This window comes from Papaver somniferum, unplaced genomic scaffold (genome assembly GCF_003573695.1).
Source record: "Papaver somniferum cultivar HN1 unplaced genomic scaffold, ASM357369v1 unplaced-scaffold_125, whole genome shotgun sequence".
Lineage (NCBI taxonomy): Eukaryota > Viridiplantae > Streptophyta > Magnoliopsida > Ranunculales > Papaveraceae > Papaver > Papaver somniferum.
In genome coordinates, this window is record NW_020621603.1 from 1,233,112 (window position 1) to 1,255,824 (window position 22,713).

The 22,713-nt window shown below is 41.9% G+C and overlaps 3 protein-coding genes and 1 pseudogene across 3 annotated transcripts; 1 reads left to right on the forward strand and 3 right to left on the reverse strand.

The window, feature by feature from the left end:
• Positions 1–1,606: 1,606 nt before the first annotated feature.
• LOC113331552 lies at positions 1,607–2,134 on the reverse strand. The gene has a single exon (XM_026578252.1). The coding sequence runs from the start codon at positions 2,132–2,134 to the stop codon at positions 1,607–1,609; it is 528 nt and encodes a 175-aa protein (XP_026434037.1).
• A 360-nt stretch (positions 2,135–2,494) lies between these two features.
• On the reverse strand, positions 2,495–3,355 carry LOC113331553. Its single transcript, XM_026578253.1, has one exon. The coding sequence runs from the start codon at positions 3,353–3,355 to the stop codon at positions 2,495–2,497; it is 861 nt and encodes a 286-aa protein (XP_026434038.1).
• Positions 3,356–6,127: 2,772 nt separating this feature from the next.
• On the forward strand, positions 6,128–6,622 carry LOC113331554 (YJU2 splicing factor homolog). The gene has a single exon (XM_026578254.1). It carries the CDS (start codon positions 6,128–6,130, stop codon positions 6,620–6,622), a length of 495 nt encoding a protein of 164 aa, XP_026434039.1.
• A 1,117-nt stretch (positions 6,623–7,739) lies between these two features.
• LOC113331555 lies at positions 7,740–22,358 on the reverse strand (annotated as a pseudogene).
• Between the last annotated feature and the right edge of the window lie 355 nt (positions 22,359–22,713).

Sequence of the window (22,713 nt, forward strand, 5' to 3'; positions counted from 1 at the left end):
TTTTTGGGAATGTTGAATCTCATGGATTATGTTGAATTGGTCGAGATGTGTGTTCCATTTTGCTATCCTCCCAACTTTCCCAGTGCTTTTGAGAATAGCCTCTAACGGTGCTTTGCAGGGGACACGAACATAATGAGTCAAAAAATAGGTCCTCAACTTCTGAGTTGCCCATACTAGTGCCAAAATGATCTGATCGATCTTCGTGTAATTCCGTTCCGTCGGGTTAAGTGTCTTGCTGACACAGTAAATTGGCTGCTCAATCTTCGTATTGGTTTTAACTAGCACTGCGCTGACCGCATCATCGGTTGCAGTTATATAAAGGGCCAATACTTCGTCAGGATCCGGCTTCTGGAGAATGGGGATTGTTGCCAAGTACTCCTTAATTTGTTGGAAAGATATCTCACATTCAGGGGTCCACTCGAATTTGCATCCCTTCTTGAGGATGTTGAAAAAGGGTTTGGATCTATCTGATGATCTTGAGATAAACCTCCCTAGCGCTGCTAGGGATCCATTGAGTTTGTGGACTTCTTTCAAGTTCTTCGGGGATGGATTTCTTCGATGGCTTGGATTTTGGCAGGATCGACCTCGATGCCCCTTTTAGTTACTAGGTATCCAATGAATTTCCCTTAAGTAACACCAAACGTACACTTCTCCAGGTTTACTTTCATGTTGTGCTTCCTCATAGCCTCAAAGATATCTCTCAAATCCTGGTGATGATCCGCGCGCAACTTACTTTTGACCAGCATATCATCTACGTAGACCTCCAGCGTATTCCCTATCCACGGTTTGAAGATATCGTCGACCATCCTCTGATATGTTGCCCCCGCATTTCTCAGTCCGAAGGGAATTCTTGTGTAACAATAGAGGCCGTGAGGGGTGTAGAATGTTGTGTATTGTTGGTCTTCTTCCACCAGGAAAACCTGATTGTATCCTGAGTAACCGTCCATGAAGGACAGTTCTTCGTATCCTTCCACAGCTTCGACCAGTTGGTCGATGCTAGGGAGTGGATAACTGTCCTTAGAGCAGGCCTTTTTGAGGTTGGTGAAGTCGATGCAAATTCTCACCCTCCGTTTTTCTTTGGCACGATGACCATGTTCGAAATCCACGTGGGGTATTTCACCTCCTTGATGAATCCTGATTTTAGCAACTTGCTGAGTTCCTTCTCAATGGGCTGATGATACTCTGGAGCTATCTTGCGTACCTTCTGTCTGAAAGGAGCCGTGCCTGGTTTTATATGGATCTCATGTTGAATTATCTTCGGATCTATTCCCGGCATGTCTTCTAATTTCCACGCGAAGACATCCGCGTACTCTATGAGTAGTTTGGTTAGGGCTAGCTCTCTTTCCTTGCTCATTAAAGTTCCTATCTTGATCATTTTCGGATCTTTCTCTGTCCCTATGTTGATTTCCTTAGCGGGTTCCAAAGATGTAAATGTAGGCTTCGGTTCCCCTAGGAGAGGGACGTTCTTTAATTGCTATTTGGTAGGCTCCTATGTCGTCTTTTCCACTGAGGTACTTGCCTCAGCGCATTGGACGTCGCCCCCCTTCGTCAAGCTTTTTTCTGCGATTCATTCGAGGTACAAATTAATGGCTTTTTCTTTGGCAGCTTACTTGTTCCGGCTTCTGCCGGATTTCCGTTGCTCATCTAGCTCGTTATTGAGCTGGTTTTGCATAGCTTGGCATTCCCGAGCAGTGACCTGGTCACCCTTGATCTCCATTATCCCTTCGGGTGATGGGAATCGAAGACACTGGTGATAAGTTGATGCTATCCCCTTGAGCTTGTGTACCCATCTTCGTCCGATGATAGCATTGTAGGGGGAAGGAGCGTCTACCACGCTGAAGCGGGTGTCTATCTTCATCGGTCCTGCATTTATTTGTAGAACAATGTCCCCCAATGGTTTCGTAGGAGCCCCGTTGAATACATAAATGGTGTGGTACGAAGATATCAGCTGCTCGTCGTTTAGCTCCATTCGTTTGAACGTATCATAGAACAAGACGTTGACTGAACTTCCTCCGTCAATGAGGATCTTCTTGATGTTGCACCCTGCTATGGGAAGTGTGAGGATCAAAGGATCATTGTGATCCTCCATGTCTTCCTCCACATCATCTGCCTCGAAAGTGATCGGTGCATCCATCCATTGCTCGTGATCATCTATCTCTACCCCATAGATCTTGTACAGCTCGCAGTAGTCTTCGAATTACTTTCTCAGCCTTTTTCCAATCTGCGCTGTTAACGATGGTCCAGCGGCTTCCGAACACGAAATGGTGTTTAGTGTTCGATTGCTTTCAGGCAGTTGAACTTGTTTGCTTCGTTTCGACCTGTCATCTGCTTCTTCCTTCCTTATGTATTGCTTCAGTTCTCCGTTGTCGATAAGCTTTTGGACCATTATCTTCAAGTTCTTGTACTTCTCGGTTGGGTGCCCATTGAAAAAGTGGTAGTCGCAGTATTCCTTCGATTTTTCGGATCTTGGGGGTTGCTTTCCTTTTGACCATGGTCATTCCAAGTTTTCTCGACCCTTAATTTCTTTTAAGATTCGAGCGTAACTTGTGTTTAGCTTCGTGTAGACTTGATCTTCGAATCTTCGATCATCGTTTCGAGGACCTTCTCTTCTTTCTCTCCTATCTTCGTATGAGCGTTCGATTGAACTTCTTTTCGATCCGCTGGCCTGCTCTGTGGAGTTAATTCGATGAGATTTTTGATCATGGGCCCTCGGATTTTCTCGTTGGATTTCTTCCAACCTGGCGTGTTTTTCGATGATTACTCGAAGATCCTCTTCCGTTGTGGGTATGCTCCCATGAATCTCGACAAACAACGGGCTCATCCTGTCTAAACCCCACTTGTAGAAGTTAATGCTGACCACTGGGTCCATATTCCCTATAGCCTGGCATATCTTATGCCATCTATCCGTGTATTCCCTGGTCGTCTCTTTGTATCTGATGGCTAATGAGAATAACTTGTCCATCCCAGCGTGGACAGCCTTGTTATACATGTAAGTTCTTAAAAACTTTTCGGTGAGTTGCTCATACGATCCGATGGAGTTGGGAGGTAGGTTATCAAACCAGGAAAGAGTCGATCCCTTCAAGCTTGAAGGTAAATATCTACAGAGGACCACGTCGTCCTGATCCCATCGGGCCAACATACGGTTGTAATACCGAAGATGGGCCGCGGGATCGCTGGATCCATCGTAGCATTCAAATGCTAGGATCGGACATTTCTTGGGGATTTCATCTTTGGCTAAGCTTGGGACTGGAGGAGTAGTATTAGCTTCTCTCATGACTTCCTCTAATCTTCCACCTCCTTGCCTGGCCTTCAGCTGCTTGATCTCTGCCATCATTTCAGCGCGAAGATCTTCCATCGCACGGTGATGGCCGGCTATTGCTGCGGATTGCCCTGGTCTTCGATCATTACTATCGAAGTAATCCGAGTCTTCGAGAACATATTCTTGGTCTGACGATCGGTTTCCCCTGATGTGTCCTCGGTTCAAGGGCTCGGGATTGGCTTAGTTTTTTACGACCATTCTTCGATCGTGATTTGGCTCTGGTGCTTTTGAATTAGCTTCGTCATGTTGGTTCGCCCTCTTATCTTTGAGCTCCTGGTTTTCTCTATCCAGTAATGCCACTTCTTCTGCGTATGTTCTCTGATTCTTCTTTAGTTCTTCGAGCTCTGCCATCAATTGGGAGGAATGATTCGATCCTTGGTTTGGTGTCCCGACCTGTCCCTTCCCTCCAACCGCCATGGTTCGACCTTCGTCATTTGTATGGATTTGGGGGGAAGGGGGATCGGTAGCCCTCATCAGTGGCTCTCCTTGTGTTACAATGGGTTGATTCATCGTTAGCAATGGCTGAGTGGTTGGAATGGTCTGGTTTTGATCATTTGTCTGCGGTATTCCGAAGGCTGCCAGGTGCATTGTTGATTCTGTGAACCCTTCACGTTGCTCATGAACGTGTGATCCCGTTTCTAGATTGGTCTTATTAGCCTGTGCCGCAAGGGCTCCGCTGCCACTGCTATCGTGTTGGCGTTCATTGGTGAGGTGATCTCAGCTGTGTCCACCTTCTAAGTCGCTGTCTTTGCCTTCTCACCCTTCTGCTTACTGTGGGTCACAACTGGTGTGGTCCTCAGCGTTTCTTTTGATGGGGCCTTTCCTTTTCCTACCTCTTTGACTTTTTCCATGTCAGATTCCTGCAAAAGACGATAAGCAGTCGAGGGAAAAGGGGATCACAACGGTTTTGTTAGCATAGTTAAACTTAAGTGCGGGCGATCACGACACCGAAGGTACGAAAACGATATTCCAGCTATTACTCCCCTCTTCAGAGGTATTGGATTTTCTTGATTCCTTCGATCCATCGTGAAGCTCTAAGAAAAACACGAGGGAGTTTTAAATGTGTTCTAACATCCTAATACGACAGATCTGCGGTTTTAAACGATAATGGTTGGCAGATCTGTTTTTTTTTAAACAGCAAAGGTACCAGATCTGCGGTTTCAACACTCAAAGTCGACAGATTCGGTATTTTAAAAGGACAGATGGCAGATCTGTTACCTTAAAACAGAGAAGACAAATCCTAGGAAACAGATCTGCTGTTTTTACAAGTCGGTAAACGAAGTTTGTAGAAGAATCAGCGTAAAACTCTTATGGAAAAATCAGTGTAAAATTCTTATAGAAGAATCAACGTAAAACTCTTATAGAATTGCTAAGGCCTTCAAAGGCGGCCATAACGAAGTTAGAATAAACCGTCTGAGATACTATTTCACGAGGAATAGTGTCAAAGGCTCAAAAATCACAGGAAAGATAAATCTTTTACCGGGACAGTCCCTGTTTCTAGCGCCAGATTGTGAACACATAAATCACGAAGGCATCCACGTGTCCACAAACAATGTTCGCGTTCATAAATGAAAGACGTTATACACAATATGACGGTTATAAATAGCATAAACACGATGATTCATCGACTCAGAGTCTTCGGACTCGTCATTGTCTAGTCGAGATTAAGTTAGATTAATCATCCCACAGGGTTACGAAGCATGACCGATCCAGATATAAGTAATAAAATGTAAATACGATGCTGAAACGTAAATAACACAGAGATTTACGTGGTTCAGTACTAAGGCCTACATCCACGGGGTGTTGAGTTTCACTATGCGTTGAAGGGTTACATATCAAGTCGAATGACTTTAAGTGAAATACGATAATGGAGGAAATGGAAATCATACTTACTCTTCCTATTTCTCTCTCCTAGTTCTCTCTTCACTCTTACAGATTGGTCGTCCCCTTCTCTCTCAGAGGAGGAGGGTATTTATAGGGAAAATATGCGGGGTTTCTTGTCAGAGACCGTTGAAATCTTATCTTCTTGTTCTCTGTGCCAATCCCGCTGGTGTCTTCGTTCCAAACCGATGCCCCCAGCGACTGTTGTTGATACCGTTGGATCGATGCCTTCTCTTCCTTGGATATCTTGACGCGTACCTTATGGTTAGGGCATTTAATGTGGGTGGTTGGGTCGGCTGCGTGCGACAGTCAGTTGTCTGCAGGTCCCATCACACCCATGTCAGTATGTTCAACCCCTACCGTCGATCTTTGAGTTATCCTTGAGATTGGGTAAAGTAACGTTTAGGGCATCTTTCCCTACTTCTCGGTGGTTCGTAGTTTCAGTGCCTCTTGGTATAGTGGTCCGCATGCCTTCCACGTGTAGATCTTTGGACACGTGTCGAGAGATGGACTATGTGCATACAATAGCAACCCACACTATGCCAGCTTTCTGATGCATAAATACTTTTATAGCCATGACCGCAGATGCTCTTACAAATCGAACTACGGAGACCAGACGATGACGATGGTTTTCTGATTATTATTATTTTCCCTTGCATGCGGGTGGTGGCTCTGGGTCGTTGTTTCGCTGAGTGCCTCTATTCCACACATTCGGTACCTTGTTCCATGCGGTACGCCTTTGTTTTGTTTCAAATTTCAATTTACTTCCCCTTTTCAGACTGCCTGGTTTCCTCAAAAGGCTCCTAACAAGAAACCAAAACGCTATAAATACAATCTCTTTGTCTCTGCTGTTATCGATTCAGAAAACCTTCGTTCATCGTCTTTTCTTCTTCTTTTTTTTCTGAGAAGAAGTGAGTGGGAGAAACGATGGTGCTCAATACGTACTTTCCACCAGATTTTGATCCCACAAAACTACCTCAGACGAGTAGATATTGTAAGAAAGTACAACGGGTAATAATGAAGCTTCCAATGAGTATTTGGTGCAAAAATTGTGGGAATCACATCAACAGAGGAACCAAGTTTAATTCCCGTAAAGAAGATGTAGCCGCCGGTGAGACGGATTTAGGGATTCAGATTTCTAGGTTCTACTTCAAGTGCAACAGATGCGATGCTGAATTGGTTATGAAGAGTGATCCAAACCATTCAGATTATATTTTTGAGTTTGGAGCAACCACAAATTTCCAGCCTCTCCGTTCTGAGGATGAGGTGGTGCTGAAAAGAACTCCAGAATTCAAGAGATCAGTACACAGCCCATTGGACATCATCGATGCTCTTGAAAAGTGGAGGCATGATGCTGCTCAGAAGGAAAACGAAAAGCCATTGGCGGCGCAGGAGAAAAAGTTCATATTATATCTCTGCTAATGATAATATATCAGTCATGTAAAAGCCGTGAGTTTTTCCTTTAGTACTAATCGAATTCTGATAGGTTTATGCTGATGGTGTGCTTCATAGTTGGAACCCTTTTTTGTATTGCAATGGTGAGTTTTCATAGAAAAAATTAGCAATGGATTATATTTTCTTTTTGCTGCATTACTTGCAGAGCCGTGAAATTGCATAGCCATAAAATTTGGATAAAACTGAATAATCTAGCATTCATTTCTTGGTTGTGCTTACATTTCCAATTTTGAAATCCTGCTGAAACTACTTTTGATGTCTGAGACAATGTTGCGGATCTGCCAAGATAATCCACCAGCACCTACAATAGATCTAGCATCTAGTTCAAATACAACTTGTTGAAGACTGAGGGTCCTTGTCTGACAAAGCTAGACATTCCCTTTGTTCAGCACTCAAAAATCCAGCTGCATATATGCATCATGAACTCCTGTGCTCACCTGCAGCATTTTTTAGGATTAGTCCCAGCCACAAGGTTTACCGGGGTCTGTAGTTGGAATCAGTCTGGAGTCATTATTTAATTCTGTTGATTTTGATCCCTGCAGTGTTTCAATTCTGAATCCTCCTTATCATGCTGACATCTTTCCTTCCAAGATTTACCATGACCGCTTTGCCATTCTAATCACCACAAATAACATTTTGATTTTTGCTGAACCAGCTTCTAATTCATTCTGCAACAGTTTGCCCTGCATTTGTTCCCAAAATTTGGTTGGCCATACTGCCCTCTAGAGAGGACAATCATATTAGACCATTGTTAGTTGTTTCTTCTGCATTTACACAAATGTCTAGTTTGAAGACAGAACATCCAACAAGTGTGAACTTAGATTTTAGGCCCCAAGTACTTGGTGCCCTGTGCCCTCACAAGGCAGCCCCAAAATTTTGCGGTTCCACCATCATACAGTGCTGCAGAACTCATCCTCAATCCAATTGAAAGGTCAGAAAACTGGAGTTTTTGCTGATCAACGCGAGAACCGCAAACTCGTATCATCATTAATCAAGATTAGCAAAGTCTATTACACATAAACTGAAGACATATGAAGGTATCTATCTAATTTGTCTTTCTATTTTTCTAGGCGAACAGGAGCATCATTGATTCACGGTCTATTCTCAGTTCATCTTATTGATGAGTTCATTAATATTATCTGCACGATTTCCAGCATCACCACCATCACTGTATCGTGTTTTCTTTAGCAGCTTACCTCCTTCTGGCCTAGTCAGTTTGAATGGCCATAGGAAGTTCACTACTTCCTTAAAATGTGAACCGACAGTAGCAATCTCGTGTACAATTTCTTCGAATACATAGAATACCATACTGCCCTAGTGCCTGCAAGATGCAAATGGATTAGTTGCATACAAAAACCCTCGTGTGAGTAAGACATGGATGCATGGGAAAAATGAGACATTATATGTTCCCAGTAATATCACGGTGGCTCCTGTTTGACAGATTAAGCATGACTACACAATTCTATTCTAATTTTTTTGCAATTTGTACCTGCTCGATGAGGTTATTATCTGTTAGCGGTGTTTTCTGCTTGTCAATCTTTCCATAGCCTTTCTTGCAAATCAAATCTTTTACTGTCTGGAAGTTAGGAGACCTGCAAGAGTCAAGTACATTTAGTAACCCAGTTAAACCATTGATGAAGAAGATAAGAAGTATTTATTTATTAATACAGATAACGCTCACAGTTTCCAGATACAAGGGTTGTCATCTGGTACAATGATAATGTTTAAAGCAAAAAGAACTCCGGGAATACGACTCTGGCAACAGGCCCAACATTTGAAAGTTAATTGTAGACAAAGAAACTCTTTTCCAGTGTTATAGGTGACAATTTATCTTCTACTGCTTAATATCAGTAAGGATCTATATCAAATTATACTTCCACTATTCAAAGTTAATAAAAGTAAAACCAGATTATGACATATCATATCAATACTTCTTTCCTTACCCATAAGTGACATATGGTTCAATCCTCTTCAGAATATCCATAACTCCTTCATTTGCCTTGACGAAGACAGTACTGTTGATTGATCTCTACTTTAAAGAATGTAAAGCCTAGTTAGCAATTCGCAGAATGATTCGCGAATCATTCTCAAATTTTTACGTTTCGGTCGGGACAGAACTATGCGCACGAACTACCTCAGCTACGAACCTAATTCGTGTATTTGATGGGCTGGCCGGATTATACGCGAACGTTCCGTATTTTCTGAAAATCCGGCATATCAGTTCGGCCACAGATTAAATCTTATGAACTGAGATTTAAATTTTGATGTTCTTATGTTGTCAAATTCCAGAACCTAAAAATCGAAGCTATAGACTGGGATGAAATCCTACTGAACCAGTATAACAAAACTGAAAAGCAAGATATCCATTTGGAAATTCAAAAGGAGAAATTTTACATTTGTTTTGAAGATTAAGAGGAAGAAACAAAAATCATTAGTTGTATCAAGATAGTAGAAACACACAGCTAAGTCCAATGCCTTTCATCACGGAGATCTTAATTTTTAAACATTCATGCTTAGTTTTGCTGGTGGAGATGTAACAGAGAGAGAGAATTGTGAACGAGCGGCGTGGGGAAGACAAATGGTGTTTCATTACCATTAGTATATTGTAGGTGTTGCGCCCGTGCGCTGCACGGGCTGAAATATTCTGTAGAAAGTGAAACTAAAGATTGGTAATGTTATAAAATAGGTAATCAACAAAATAAAAAATGGAAACAGTAAAATTAATCCAAAATAATAAGATCTTACATTAAAAGGATTTATTGTAATCCTACTTATTCTTGAAAGTGGCATTATATTTTTTTTCCCTTGAAGATAAAAAAATAACTGAACATACCAAAACTATATCAACTAAACGCCTCATTACCACTATTGCATTTGCAGCTGCATTTATGGTTCCTGGTGGTAGTATGCCTGATAGAGTTCTGAAAAAACTGTCGATGCAGCATGGGTTCCGTGACCACTGGTATCACGTACAGATCTAAAACGTCATGTCTTGAGACTTGACAGCCCTACAACTTCTTTATTCCCTTGTAGAAGCCAAGCACCAATTGGATTCCTGTTAATGTAGAGTCTGTTTTGAAGTTTTTATTGGATAAGTGTTTCCCGATTGCACTTAACAATTATAACATAGACACACTTTCCCTCAAATCTCTTGCGTATATATGCCTTAAATCACAAAAAAGCCTTCTAAAGCATTCACATAAAAGCCTTCTAAAAGCCAAAAATATGCCATCAACACGGATGGATTAAAGCAAATACTAAGAAGACATAAGAGAAGCGAGCCGGTTTTAGGAACCAATGTGTACTTTAACAGCTTAAGCATACCCAATACAAAAATGAATATTAAGAAATTACCTATTTCTGACATAGAACATTACCTATTTCTGTGAAATTTTTTGTTTCCATTTGGATTTAATCTTGTAAAGTTGTTCTTACTGCTCATGAACATAAATGATCGTCCGTCTTTCCCCGAAAGAATACTATACACTGCAAGCTTACCATACCGGGTATAAGGTTGTGCAGCTGTTGTCCTACTAACTACATATCACAATTATCGTAAGCTTAGTTTATCAAACCATGATAATAATGGATGTGATTAAAAATTTTGTGGCTAGTTTTTTCGACATTTTTGTCACGCGACAGTAGAATCATGGAAGAAGATGATGACGTTAATACATTACCAGTCTATTATGCAAAGTCTTGATTCATTACACTTCCATTATGCCATGCACACACATTAACACATTAAGATAATGAAAAAACGTTGGCACATCGGAATTAATCAAACAAACAAAAACTCTATAGACACCGTTATCTATATAGTAACAAAGAATCAATCTACTGCCATGATAACAAAGAATCGACACTAAACAAAGATTTAATTGAAACCATAATAAGATAAATACTAAACTTGGTTCATATTACCTTGGTCTCGATGGAATTTCTTCCTTCTAGATAAACCCAACCATGAATCAACATTAATCTCTGTAACAAACAAAACAAAAGAGTTACCTAATCATATTAGGGTTCTGAAATCAGAGAAGTGAGAAAGAGAACAGGGTTACGAAATAGGGAATAGAGTTTGCGAAAGAGAATCAGGAAAACAAAGACGGTCAGGGATGGAAAATAGTTAGGATTTTAATACCACAAAAATTTACCTGTTCAATTTTTCTTGGAGGGTTGTCCTTTTTGAGTTTATTATTGATTCATGACAACTAAGTTAAAGTTTTCAACACATGAAATCTTCTTTAGGAAATTTTGCAGAGGATAAGAAAACCATCTACAGTTTGACGAACAAACACCTTGCTAATCACCAAATCATGAAATCGATCCAATATAATACACCATTTAGAAACTTATAAAACTTGCGTTTTTACATCCATATTTAGCCATAATCTCATGAAGATTAATAGTTCCAACCAAGTTATTATCAAAATAACATCTCGGATTCGCAACATTCTCTCCAGCAGCCTTAATCCAAGCAAAATCAATCACAAAATCAAAATTGTCACATTTTTTTCACAACCCAATCATCTAAATACTCATAATCATTCTTAAAAAAACACACTTGAAAATCCCAAAAAAAATTACGTTAAAAATTATATCCTCTTAATTCTTAAGATATCCAAGATGCAACTGTAGTTTCTTAGGATACCTTTGAACCAAACACTCAATTTTATCAAGTACAATGGATAGCTAGATAAGCAAATATACCTTTCACAAAGATTTCCCACTATCAAAATCTGATTCGATTAATAACCCACACCTACAATATCAAAATCAGTGAAAGGTTAATTCTTGACAAATAAGCAAACATATAAGACCATGTCATCTAAATACTCATAATCATTCTTAAAAAAACACACTTGAAAATCCAAAAAAAAACTACCTACGTTAAAAATTATATCCTCTTATTCCTTAAGATATCCAAGATGCAACTGTAGTTTCTTAGGATACCTTTGAACCAAACACTCAATTTTATCAATTCCAAAAATAATAAGTACAATGGATATCTAGATAAGCAAATATACCTTTCACAAAGATTTCCCACTATCATCTGATTCGATCTCATAACCCACACCTACAATATCAAAATCAGTGAAAGGTTAATTCTTGACAAATAAGCAAACATATAAAACCATGATTATGTTAAAATTCAAACAAACTTATATCCAAAAAATCAAAAAAAAAAAAAGATAAAGAGTAAACCTAACATTGAAAAATAATTACACATGATGACAAATCGTATTCGATATAACCAAAGTTCATACTGAGGAAATCGTGTCTGATGAAATCGTACCTGTTAACAAATTAAGAAAACCATCACGAGACTGGAGCTCCGTAGAAAACATGCCGAGTGATTTTTGGTGTGGTGTGAAGATTAGGGCTAGGAAACAAAAAGAAATCAGTAAAAGGAAAAACAACAAACATCATTGAAACAATAAAAAAAAAGAAAAAAACTAAAAGAGAGCAGCAACCGGAAAAGTTTACGGGGACAAATACAAAGAAACAGATGAAGTGAGAACAAAACAACAGGGTTAGGAAGAAAAAACGGAGGTTATTAGGGTTCGTTCTGATACATTCTTAGGTTTCAAGTGGTGTGGTAAATAGGGAATATTGGTGGTGTGAAATAACAAAAGATTCTTATTGGCTGAAATATACCCCAGTGGGGCCAGAAGCTCTCAGAAGAGAGCTTTTTTCAGCTTTTAACCACAGTAGAGGAAATTCACCTGAAATCATACTATTAATGTAAAGGTGCCCTAAATCTAACGGCCAATGTTTAAAGTAGATTCTAGCTGCGGACCAACTTCTCTTCCCATTTTGTACATAGAAAACTTGTCATATATACACATTTTATACATCCAATTGGATATAATACTTGGTATAGTTGTGTTGTGTATTTACATATGTATATGTGCCGAATTTTCAGCACCGAACTCACATTTGTAAAGCTAATTATATACGTACGTATGCCGTTCCGAATTACTGCCGTATCACGAACCGTTGACGGGATTTAACATTTATAAATCCGTATAAGACAACGCCATCTCCATGCATTCCGTAAGACATCGCCATCTCAAGGAAGCACCATCTTGGTCGTTCAAGACAGCGCCATCTCCATGCATTCCGTAACTTAGCCGGCTAGCAACATTCGCCGCTCCGAGGACCAAGTCGTAGTACCACCTCTGCCAATTAGCTGCCAAAGTTGCAGTGCTGAGGCCAGCACCCCACGGCCAACCCAAATTTATGCGAAACCGCCGATGCAAGGATCGCAGATTCTTCGTACCTCTTGAAGAAGGTTAGCAAAATCTCCCTGACAATCTCTTCATGACTTGTTGTTTTGATTTTATCCTCATCTGTCACCATCTCATGCTTACCCCGCAGCAATGCTACTGTTCCGAGCTAAGCAGGGGACTTAATGTTGATGGTGGTTTTTAACTTAGGGTTAAAATCGTAAAACCTTGCATCTGATGTGACGTCACTCTGCAAGGAAACAAAACCACGTTTGCTATCCTCTCCACTGGCATATTCATTGAGCCGCTCAATATACTTACATGAAATTTATCCAGACGGGCGAATCCCAGATGTTCTGTAAATTTCGGCGCCTCGCGTATATTCACTTAATATAAGTTCCTCTGAATGCCTTCTATGCTATGTTCTCCAGCTGAACTCTTAATGTTGATATGGCATGACGATTCGTGTTCACTCGCAGCAGAGTAGCACGAATCTCCAAGTATCAAGAATAAGATCTCTGCATAAGTTATTCAATCAGAAAAGCACGCTGCTCTCTGGCAACGAACTTAAAAGAGCTCTGTGTCGACACATAGAATTCAGTCAATCGTCCTGACTAACTTGCAGAAGTTAGGGTTTCGCGCCTCGCACAATATACCATACCTTGCTTGTCAAAATTAAGCCTAAACAAACTAACAAGGGGTTAGTCATGGGAGAGTTCGAGAGATTTTAATGTATTTAGGTTTTCTCCTGTTAGTCCTGAGGGAGTTTGAGGGAGTCTCTCCAAATCTCCGTTAGTCGTGGGGGAGTTTATAGGAGTCTCCTAAACTCTCTAGAAAACACCTGTTAGTCGCTTGAGAGTTTAAAAAAAGCTCTTGAACTCCCTGTTAGTCATAAAACCCTACAGTACTAGGGAGTTGGTTGCTTTGGGGAGTTCGAAGGAGTTTTTAGTGTATTTTGGTCTCACAACAAATCTCTCAAAAGAGTAGAGATTTGGGAAGGAGTTTGGTGCGTAGAAAACCATAGGAGAAAGAAGAGGAAACGTTTTTTTTCCAGGTATGTTTTTTTTCTTCTTTGATCTCCATGATTGTTTATAATAATTTGATTTGTGTACTATTTTGATTGTTTTTCATATCTTTGATCTCCATGATTGTTTATTTTGATTGTGTGTATAGCTTTTTTTTGTGGGTACTCTCTCTCTGTCAAAACCCTAATTTGTGGTTCAAAAGATCTTGGTAAGAAATTGCATGATTTTATTATACTGATATATTTAAATTCAACCGTTGGAATATGATGAAATTTGAGTATGTCGTAGTTTACCTTGTTATAGAAGTACAGTAAAATTTTCACGTGGATCAGGTCACGTTTTCTACTGCAAAGCTTGCACAATATATGACTATGGTCTGCTGAGTTTAAATCCCGAATAGGGGACTGATTCCTATTTATCTCATTCTCTGCTTATCGGACAAAGCTGAAATTTTAGTATGATGTTTGTATATATGAAGGTTACCTACTTTAGAAATTTCATGAAGTTCTAATCACTTTAGGTACACCAAAGTGTGAGAAATCCGGAACTGAATTCTGTATGCACGTATTGAAAGTAGTCGGGTTCTGAGTAATGTATCTTTTTAATGAACCGTTGGAATGTTATGATTTTTGAGTGTGTTGTGGAATATTGAGTTTTAAGTGTACCATAAAAATTTCAAGAGGATCAGGTAAGTATTAGTACTGCAAAGATTGGACAATCTGAAACTGTGCTTCGGTGAAACATAATTCCTTTACAGCTATCTTCATAATTTGTTATGTCATCATGCATTAATTGGCTTGCTACTTTGCATGGGTGTCATTGAGAATCACTATCACTTGTTAAGTCCTCTTATTTAGACACATACTTCTCTTCTATTCTATATGCCAAAGTTCAATACAGTGGCGTACTTCATTCCGTATTGGCGTGTTTTAGCCAATTCATACGATGCTTTTGTTGCAAGGAGTTGCTAAGGGATTTTCTTTGCTTAAAAATTTGGCTAAGTAGCTCTGCGTGTTAGTACTGTGTAATCTAGTCTCACATTTTTTTATCATGTTTACATTAGACTGTTTGGTGTTATTACTATCCTTGCTTTGTTAAGTTCTAGTATTAGTCTAAGTACTAATGTAGCTAACATGTCACACCATAGAATGGAAAAATCCATCCAACCTGCTGAAAACAACAAGAAGGAAAAGAATGTTAGGAAGAATAAGAATACGGAACCGGAAACGGAAGTGACTACGAATTACAAACAATGGACAACTCGAGAGACTGAGAAATTATTGGAACTGTTGGTAGAAGCTACACTTGAGAAGAAGAAGAAAGACACTAGTGGATGTTTTACTAAGAGAATAGTGGAAGAGGAGATACTTCCAAAACTTAACCAAGCATGTGGTTGTGACAAATATTTTGAGAACTATAAAGGGAAACATAGATAGCTGAAGACTAGATTTGGTCAATACCAGGATTTGTTTAAATCTTGTACTTCTGGATTCGGTTGGGATGATGCTAACAAGATGATTACTGGATCCGACGAGATGTGGAACAATTACTTTGAGGTATGTGTGTGTTACTTACTGAAAACTAAATTTGATATTTTTTTTCTTCTATTTTGTGCAGAGTTCTAATTCATGCTTTATCGGAATCGACATGGAATTACATCTCAAAATGTGTTAGCGGTTTGCAACTTCGACTTGGAGTTCATATACGTGCTCAGTGGATGAGAAGGGTCTGCTCATGATTCGAAAATACTTAATGACACAATGACAAAAATAAATGGACTGAAAATACAGCAAGGTAATTTTACTTTTATCTAATGTGAAGTTTTGAGTTTTTTGGTTAAGTTATATTCGGGTTCTACTTGACGAAGTTTTCTTTTTGTGTTTTATTCAGGTAAATATTACTTGGGGGATGGTGGGTTTGCAAACCGACGATATTTTTTAACACCATTTCGTGGCCAACGTTATCATTTGAAAGAATTTTCTGGTACGGGTAATCATGCGAAAAAGGCTGAAGAATTATTTAACATGCGTCATGCTTCTTTGAGGAATGTAGTTGAAATATTGTTCGGTGTTGTGAAGTCTCGTTTCTTGATCTTTAAGTCTCAACCTCCATTTCCGTATCAGGTGCAAGCGGAGATAATGACAGCTTGTGCAGGCCTACACAACTTCTTACGAAAAGAATGCCGTTCAGATGAGTTTCCGGTCGAGGAAGAGGAAGATAGCCATCCATCAACGCTTGTAAATGACGATGAAATTTTGACACAACAAACTCAAGAACAACAACGTCAAGAAGCTAATGCATGGAGAAATAGTATAGTGGATGATATGTGGGAAAATGTTCGTGAACAAAGGGAGTTAGAATTGTATGGAGACCGTTAAATTGAAGGGAAAAAAAATTATCTCGTTGCACAAAATAACATACTATTGATACAGAGATATGATCATTTTCATTTATTTTTTTCTTTTGATTAAAGATCAATGTTATTTGCAAATAAGGGTTTATTGTTTCTTAAAAGAGAATGAGTTAGAGTGAACTCTCTCAAACTCCCCCAAACTCCCTCTAATAAACTCTCTCAAACTCCCTACACTCCCCCAAACTCCCTGAACTCAAAAACACAAAACTCTCTCAAACTCCCTACACTCTCTCAAACTCTCTCAAAATCCCTGAGATTTAAAATACACTCAACTCCCCCAAAATCACTTGAGGACTAACCCCCTGTAAGTAATTAATCTGCCATGGATTAACATGTGCAGAACCTCGCTCAGAATAAGAGAAAACAGGGAGCCGCAGCAGCAAAAAGAGGCGTGGCCATGCCCGAGGCCATCTAGCGCCATTGGCCACTCCCCGACCATATTTCCTCGACCAATCAGGTCTCTTTAAACTCGCCATACTCTCACCAGAAGTATAGTCGCGCCCTATGTTTGGCCGGCCCCCTTTTGGGCCAATCAAGTTGCTCTGAACTTGCCACTATACATTAAAGACCAAACGCACCCTGTCGCGCCACCATGCTAAATTGACAAGCCAAACGCTCCCTACCACAACAACATATTGGTCGGCATGCTAACATGCCACTCTACCGCGGTAGCATGCCAACATGCCACTCTACCGCGACAACTTCGCAACATGCCAACTTCCCCAACATGCTACCTCGCAAACATGCCACTTCGTGGAAACCTGCCATAAATAGCCACCCACGGCAAATTCTTCCACGGAGCCTTGTCCACACCAAGCCCTAATTCTTCCACGACGAATTCTTCCATGGAGACTTGGCAACGCCAAGCCCTAATTCTTCCACGGCGAATTCTTCCACGGAGCCAAACCCTAACTTTGGCCACGGAGCCAATTTTTAGCTTTGGCCATGCCGCAACACCACTGGCATGCCACCGTGCCAGAGACACTGGCATGCCACCGTGCCAGAGCCACTGGCATGCCACCATGAACTACTATTGGCGCCACTTCGACTAGCCAAAACGAGCCTAGCATCACATATGCTATTTACCTACGGCAAGCCTCTCAATTCTAAACTTGCCACACGTACCAAAGTGCTACATGTTTTCCACGAAAACACTCGAGACATCAAAACATGTCACAAACTGGGGGATACTCATCAGGGTATTGGTTTGGCGGTTTACAGCATGCGGCGTGCAATACGCCCGTTACAGAAAGTGTCATAAAGCGGGGCGGTTAGTAATGGCAAGAAATAATGGTGTAAACGTATCCTTCATTATGGGAACATAAATTCACGGCGTTACCCGTTACTCCCTTCTTCCACCACTCAATATTTTCCACTTCCCACGAGACCAGGGTACGTTTTGTTGCAACTTGTATAAATAGGTCTCACCTATTTTCCACCAACAACAAGTTTCGGTCGGGAGAACAATACCACATACATAAATCATCTGATAGCTTTCTCACTCTGCTAGACAGTTCTACTTTCTGATACAAGTCGCAAAACTCCCACACTTCCAGAATCAACTATTCTGGTCTCAACACTTTCTTCGCTTCCCTCCCTAAGACCAACCCTTCTCCTTCACTTTGTGACCGAAGCAAGCCTGGAACGTCCATTTCTTGATTTAGGCCAGGATTGTACAGATTGATCTCTTGAATCAAAAGTACTCCCGTGCAGTACATTGTTTAGGGTTTAGATTCGTTTATCACCCACACACCCAAAATTACCAAAATCAGCAAAAACGGTTTTCACCCACAAACAATTGGCGACCACAGTGGGAGATTAATCTCTCGGTTACAACATCAATTTCCAATTTCCAATACCGTTCTTCAACACGATCTCAAGATGGTAGAACTCAGGTTCGGATCAGCAACAAACCTTGAGAACACTAGCGTTGAAATCATCCCTGATACTAACACTCCATCCAATGGCATTAATACGCCACCCTCCAACACCAGCAGTGCGGAAAATGTTCCTTCAGGTGTTACACCACCGATCGCCAGAGTCGTTGCCGCCTCTCCCACCGTTTCTACATGTCTGACACCTCCAACCGTCACTAGAGTCGCTGTTACTCCATTACTGGACGAGAGACTGGAGGATACGGGGGAAGCCAACCTCCCCTTACTACTGTTGATTTGATGGAAAGACAAAAAGTTCTCGTAGGGCTCAGACAGACATGGCCACAACTCAGAAGGACATGGCTATTTTCCTCAAGACACTAACGAGCGGCTGCTACAAGAGTCACGTCAACCCCAGATCGAGCTGACAAGGAATACTTTTAACATCCGGCACAAGCAATTTAGCAGGACGCGCCTTTATAGATGAAGAGGCTCGCGTTGATCCTGAACGCCCAGTAGAAAAGAATCATCAATCCAATTTCATCACACGTGAAGATCAAGAACGACCTCTCCAAAATCGGGGAAAAGAAAATCAGCAACCCTCATGAGTTCACAGAGACCCTCTTCCCGTCAGGAGCTGCATGATTTCTGGGGACTTCACCCACAAAATCGTGCAGTCTATGATGAAACATTTATGTGAGATTATGTATTTCTCCAAGGCGCAACGTCAAAACATATTTGCATCCCTCAACCGTACTGGATCAGGAAAGCAGCTGTTTCCAGCTAGGGAAGCCGTTCCCGAACCCCAACCTCTCCTGGAAAGCACGATTGATAGATGGAACTGGGGACTCCTTACCACTGTTCACTTGAAGGATGTCGAGTTTGACAGCACGCTGATTGGCGCGACCTCCGAATTCAACATTGTAACCGTCAAGGCTTTGAGAGTTGCAAGGGAAAATCAAACAGAAGAAGCGTATTCTTTCCCATGAGGAGAAAAACGCTACTTGCCGACCAACACTATTTGTGACGTCTTCCCATATTTCATATCGTACCAAGTCGTTTTCCGAAGTCAAGGGTTAATGGCGCCCTCACTGGAGTTTTCTCTAGGAGTCGCTTCAACGGTTTTCTCCAGGAGCTGCTTCAACGTTCTCTCCAGAAGTCTCTCCGCTTCAACGTTCTCCAGCAGCGGCTCCACTTCAACGTTCTCCAGCAGCGACTCCACTTCAACGTTCTCCAGCAACTGCTCCGCTTTAACGTTCTCTCCAGAAGTCTCTCCGCTTCAACGTCCTCTCCAAAAGCCGAAGCCGCTTCAACGCCACTTATTCCTGCCAAAGATCGTGCCGTATCCTCCACACTCCTTCCTTCCAAGGTTCTTTCCCGTAGCCACCACACTCCTCCCTGTCAAGGATGGTGATCACATCCAGCCAAGGATCGCAGTTGTGGCCACTTTTTGATCCATCTCGCCAAACCTCGTGGTCGTGGACAATTTACTCGCTTACGCATCCAGCCAATCCCTTTGCTTCCATGGACGCCCATGCAATTCCAGCCAACCTATTTTGGTTCCCACACGATGTGGTCTCTTCTGATCACATCTGCTGCCAAGAACTGTTGCTGCTCTTTTGTCGATACCATCCAGAGCTTCACCATGGCAACAACCGCTACAAGGGTAATCCGTACTTCTCCGTGTTTTAGTTTCACATGGAAGAAGTAATAGAGTCGCCAGTACGGATGCAAGATGGTGATATCCTTATCATGTTCAACTCACCGACCACACCAGATATAACACATGTAAACCACACTTGGGGACGAGGCTCTACACATGATCCTTTCACTGTCAAAGCTCAGAAGACTCGGTCAACCAAAAGTCATAGCCACGACAAGGTCATCCACCCTTCAAAGGTGTAGCGTAAGAATATCATCACCTCTCTATCTAGAAGGCGCCTGCAACACTTTACGAGGCCGCGGCGGATCCCAAGCCTACTCAGAGAAAACAACTTCAGTAACCAAAGAGAAGTGCGACTGGGGACTTCTCATCACGGTCCATCCCCGACAATAATCAAGCATTCATGAGATAACTCCAGAGACGCGGCCGAAACATTTTTCTTGAAGAAACAAAGGGAGCCACGATTAACGACGTGACTCTCTCACTTCTACTTCTTCGTTACCGAGAATGTTTCGTCCATGTGATATTCAAAGCATCCCAGCATCACATCCAGGAGACTATGATAAGATTGTATCAAATCCCATAGGCGTGGATTCAAGGGGATGCAATTAAAGTAGGCTACACCTGGGGACTGAAGCCTCCTTCATGTTTAGACGCTTAAACGCAGTCACCACCTTACCAGTGAATGCAGCAGAAGGACATCTTCCACGAGAAAATAGGCTCAGGATAATCACACATGGGGACCACCAGAATGGGGTGCCTTCACTGCCCTCAACCAGGTTATTCCCGATTTCAGCATCATCGCTGTCGAAATTTTACGAGCCGCAAGAATTTCTCAACATGAAGTCGTACATGCGCATCAAAGACCCCAAAAGTACGTCAAAGAGATACATTCACATATACGGCCACGTCATCGGATCTAACAGAAGTATAACTGGGGACTGCTCACCGCATCCCGTTCCATGCAATAGTCCAAGATTCAGAAGATGGTGCAAAGGATGTCGCTTGGAATGAAATCCTTAAAGACTTGATAGCAGCATATCAGCAACGGAACGCTCTCAGCTCGTCTACTTCACCCAATGGCTCCAGAAGATTTAGACCATGCAAGCATCCACAGCATATCATCATCGCAATCAGAAAGTCCAGGCATCAAATAACCTAAAATCAAGGATGGACCAACAACGCAACCACAATCTCCAGGATTGGCCCTGACATGATCATTGCCGAGCATGTGTTTCATCCATCTATCCCAAGATCGCAATGGAGTTTGGTAAATTTTTAAATCCACTGGAGAGGTTAGATACTCATTCTTCTGGAGTCAGAGCCTTATTACATATTCTGGAAAAGATCGGCGGTACTGTTGGGTGGATACATGCGAGATCATCTACCTTGAGTTCTCCTGGCTTGCCTTGCCGTTGATTATAATTATTGGAGATTGATTTGTTTCCATTAATGCTCTCTCTACCACCGCTGCCAAATGACGAAGAGGATCCAGACACTGTATATGAAAGCACGAAGCAGAACGAACAACAAAAACAGAAGAGGGTCGATACCCCTTTTCATACGAACACGGTTTCTAGAGTTTGAACATAATAAGGATTCCTTATTGCTCCATGAACGAGAATAGATGACTAGGCACACCACACTCATGCTCCATAGCCGGACAAGTAGTGTGCCAATATCTCCGCTCCATGACCGAACCAGCAGCGCGCCAGCACGAGGGACACCAGTCGCTCAACCTACAAACACTCCATGGCTCCATCACTCCGTGGTCAAGCCAACTCTCCATGACTTTGGTCAAAGCCAACTCTCCATGACTCCGGCACTCTATGGTTAAGTTAGCGCCAACGCTCCATCATTCCGTGATCCAGCCAGCGAGCCTTCCAAGTGTCATATCCACCATTCCACGAATCAGGAGCCAGCCGTGCCATCTCTACTTCTCCGTGACCTAAGCCAGCCAAGTGCCATCCACCGCTCCACATACCTAGCCAACATCACCGCTCCACGGACCTAGCCAACAGCACCGCTCCACGGACCTAGACAACAGCGCTGCTACGCGGATATAACCAGCAGCACCATTCCATGGATGTAGCCAAGCAAGCAGCGCCGTCCATCATTTATCCATCATTCAAAGCCAACGCTCCATTGGCCTTTCCAAGCGAGCCATTACATTGGCCCTTCCAAGCTAGTCATGCCATTGGCCCTTCCAAGCTAGTCATGCCATTGGCCTTTCCAAGCTAGCCTCACCATTGTCCCTTCCAAGCTAGTCATGCCATTGTCCCTTCCAAGCTAGTCATGCCATTGGCCCTTCCAAGCTAGCCTCGCCATCGGCCCTTCCAAGCTAGCCTCGCCATCGACCCTTCCAAGATAGACACGCCATCCACCTTTCCGTAGCCATTCAAAACAGCGTCATCTTGGCCGTTCAAAGCAGCGCCATCTCCACCAGTCAAGGAAGCACCATCTTGGCCGTTTAAGACAGCGGCATCTCCATGCATTCCGTAACTTAGCCGGCTAGCAACATTCGCCGCTACGAGGACCAAGTCGCAGTACCACCTCTGCCAATTAGCAGCCAAAGTTGCAGTGCTGAGGCCAACACCCCACGGCCAAACCAAATTTATGCGAAACCGCCGACGCAAGGATCGCAGATTCTTCGTACCTCCTGACAAAGGTTAGCCAAATCTCCCTGAAAATCTCTTCATGACTTGTTGTTTCGATTTTATCCTCATATGTCACCATCTCATGCTTACCGCGCAACAATGCGTTTGTTCTGAGCTAAGCAGGGGACTTAATGTTGATGGTGGTTTTTAGCTTAGGGTTGTTAAAATCGTAAAACCTTGCATCTGATGTGAC

Bases quoted from the DNA above. Each gene is read 5' to 3' on its own strand.
- LOC113331552 (XM_026578252.1), bottom strand. From the start codon at position 2,134: ATGGATGCACCGATCACTTTCGAGGCAGATGATGTGGAGGAAGACATG.
- LOC113331553 (XM_026578253.1), bottom strand. From the start codon at position 3,355: ATGGAAGATCTTCGCGCTGAAATGATGGCAGAGATCAAGCAGCTGAAG.
- LOC113331554 (XM_026578254.1), top strand. From the start codon at position 6,128: ATGGTGCTCAATACGTACTTTCCACCAGATTTTGATCCCACAAAACTA.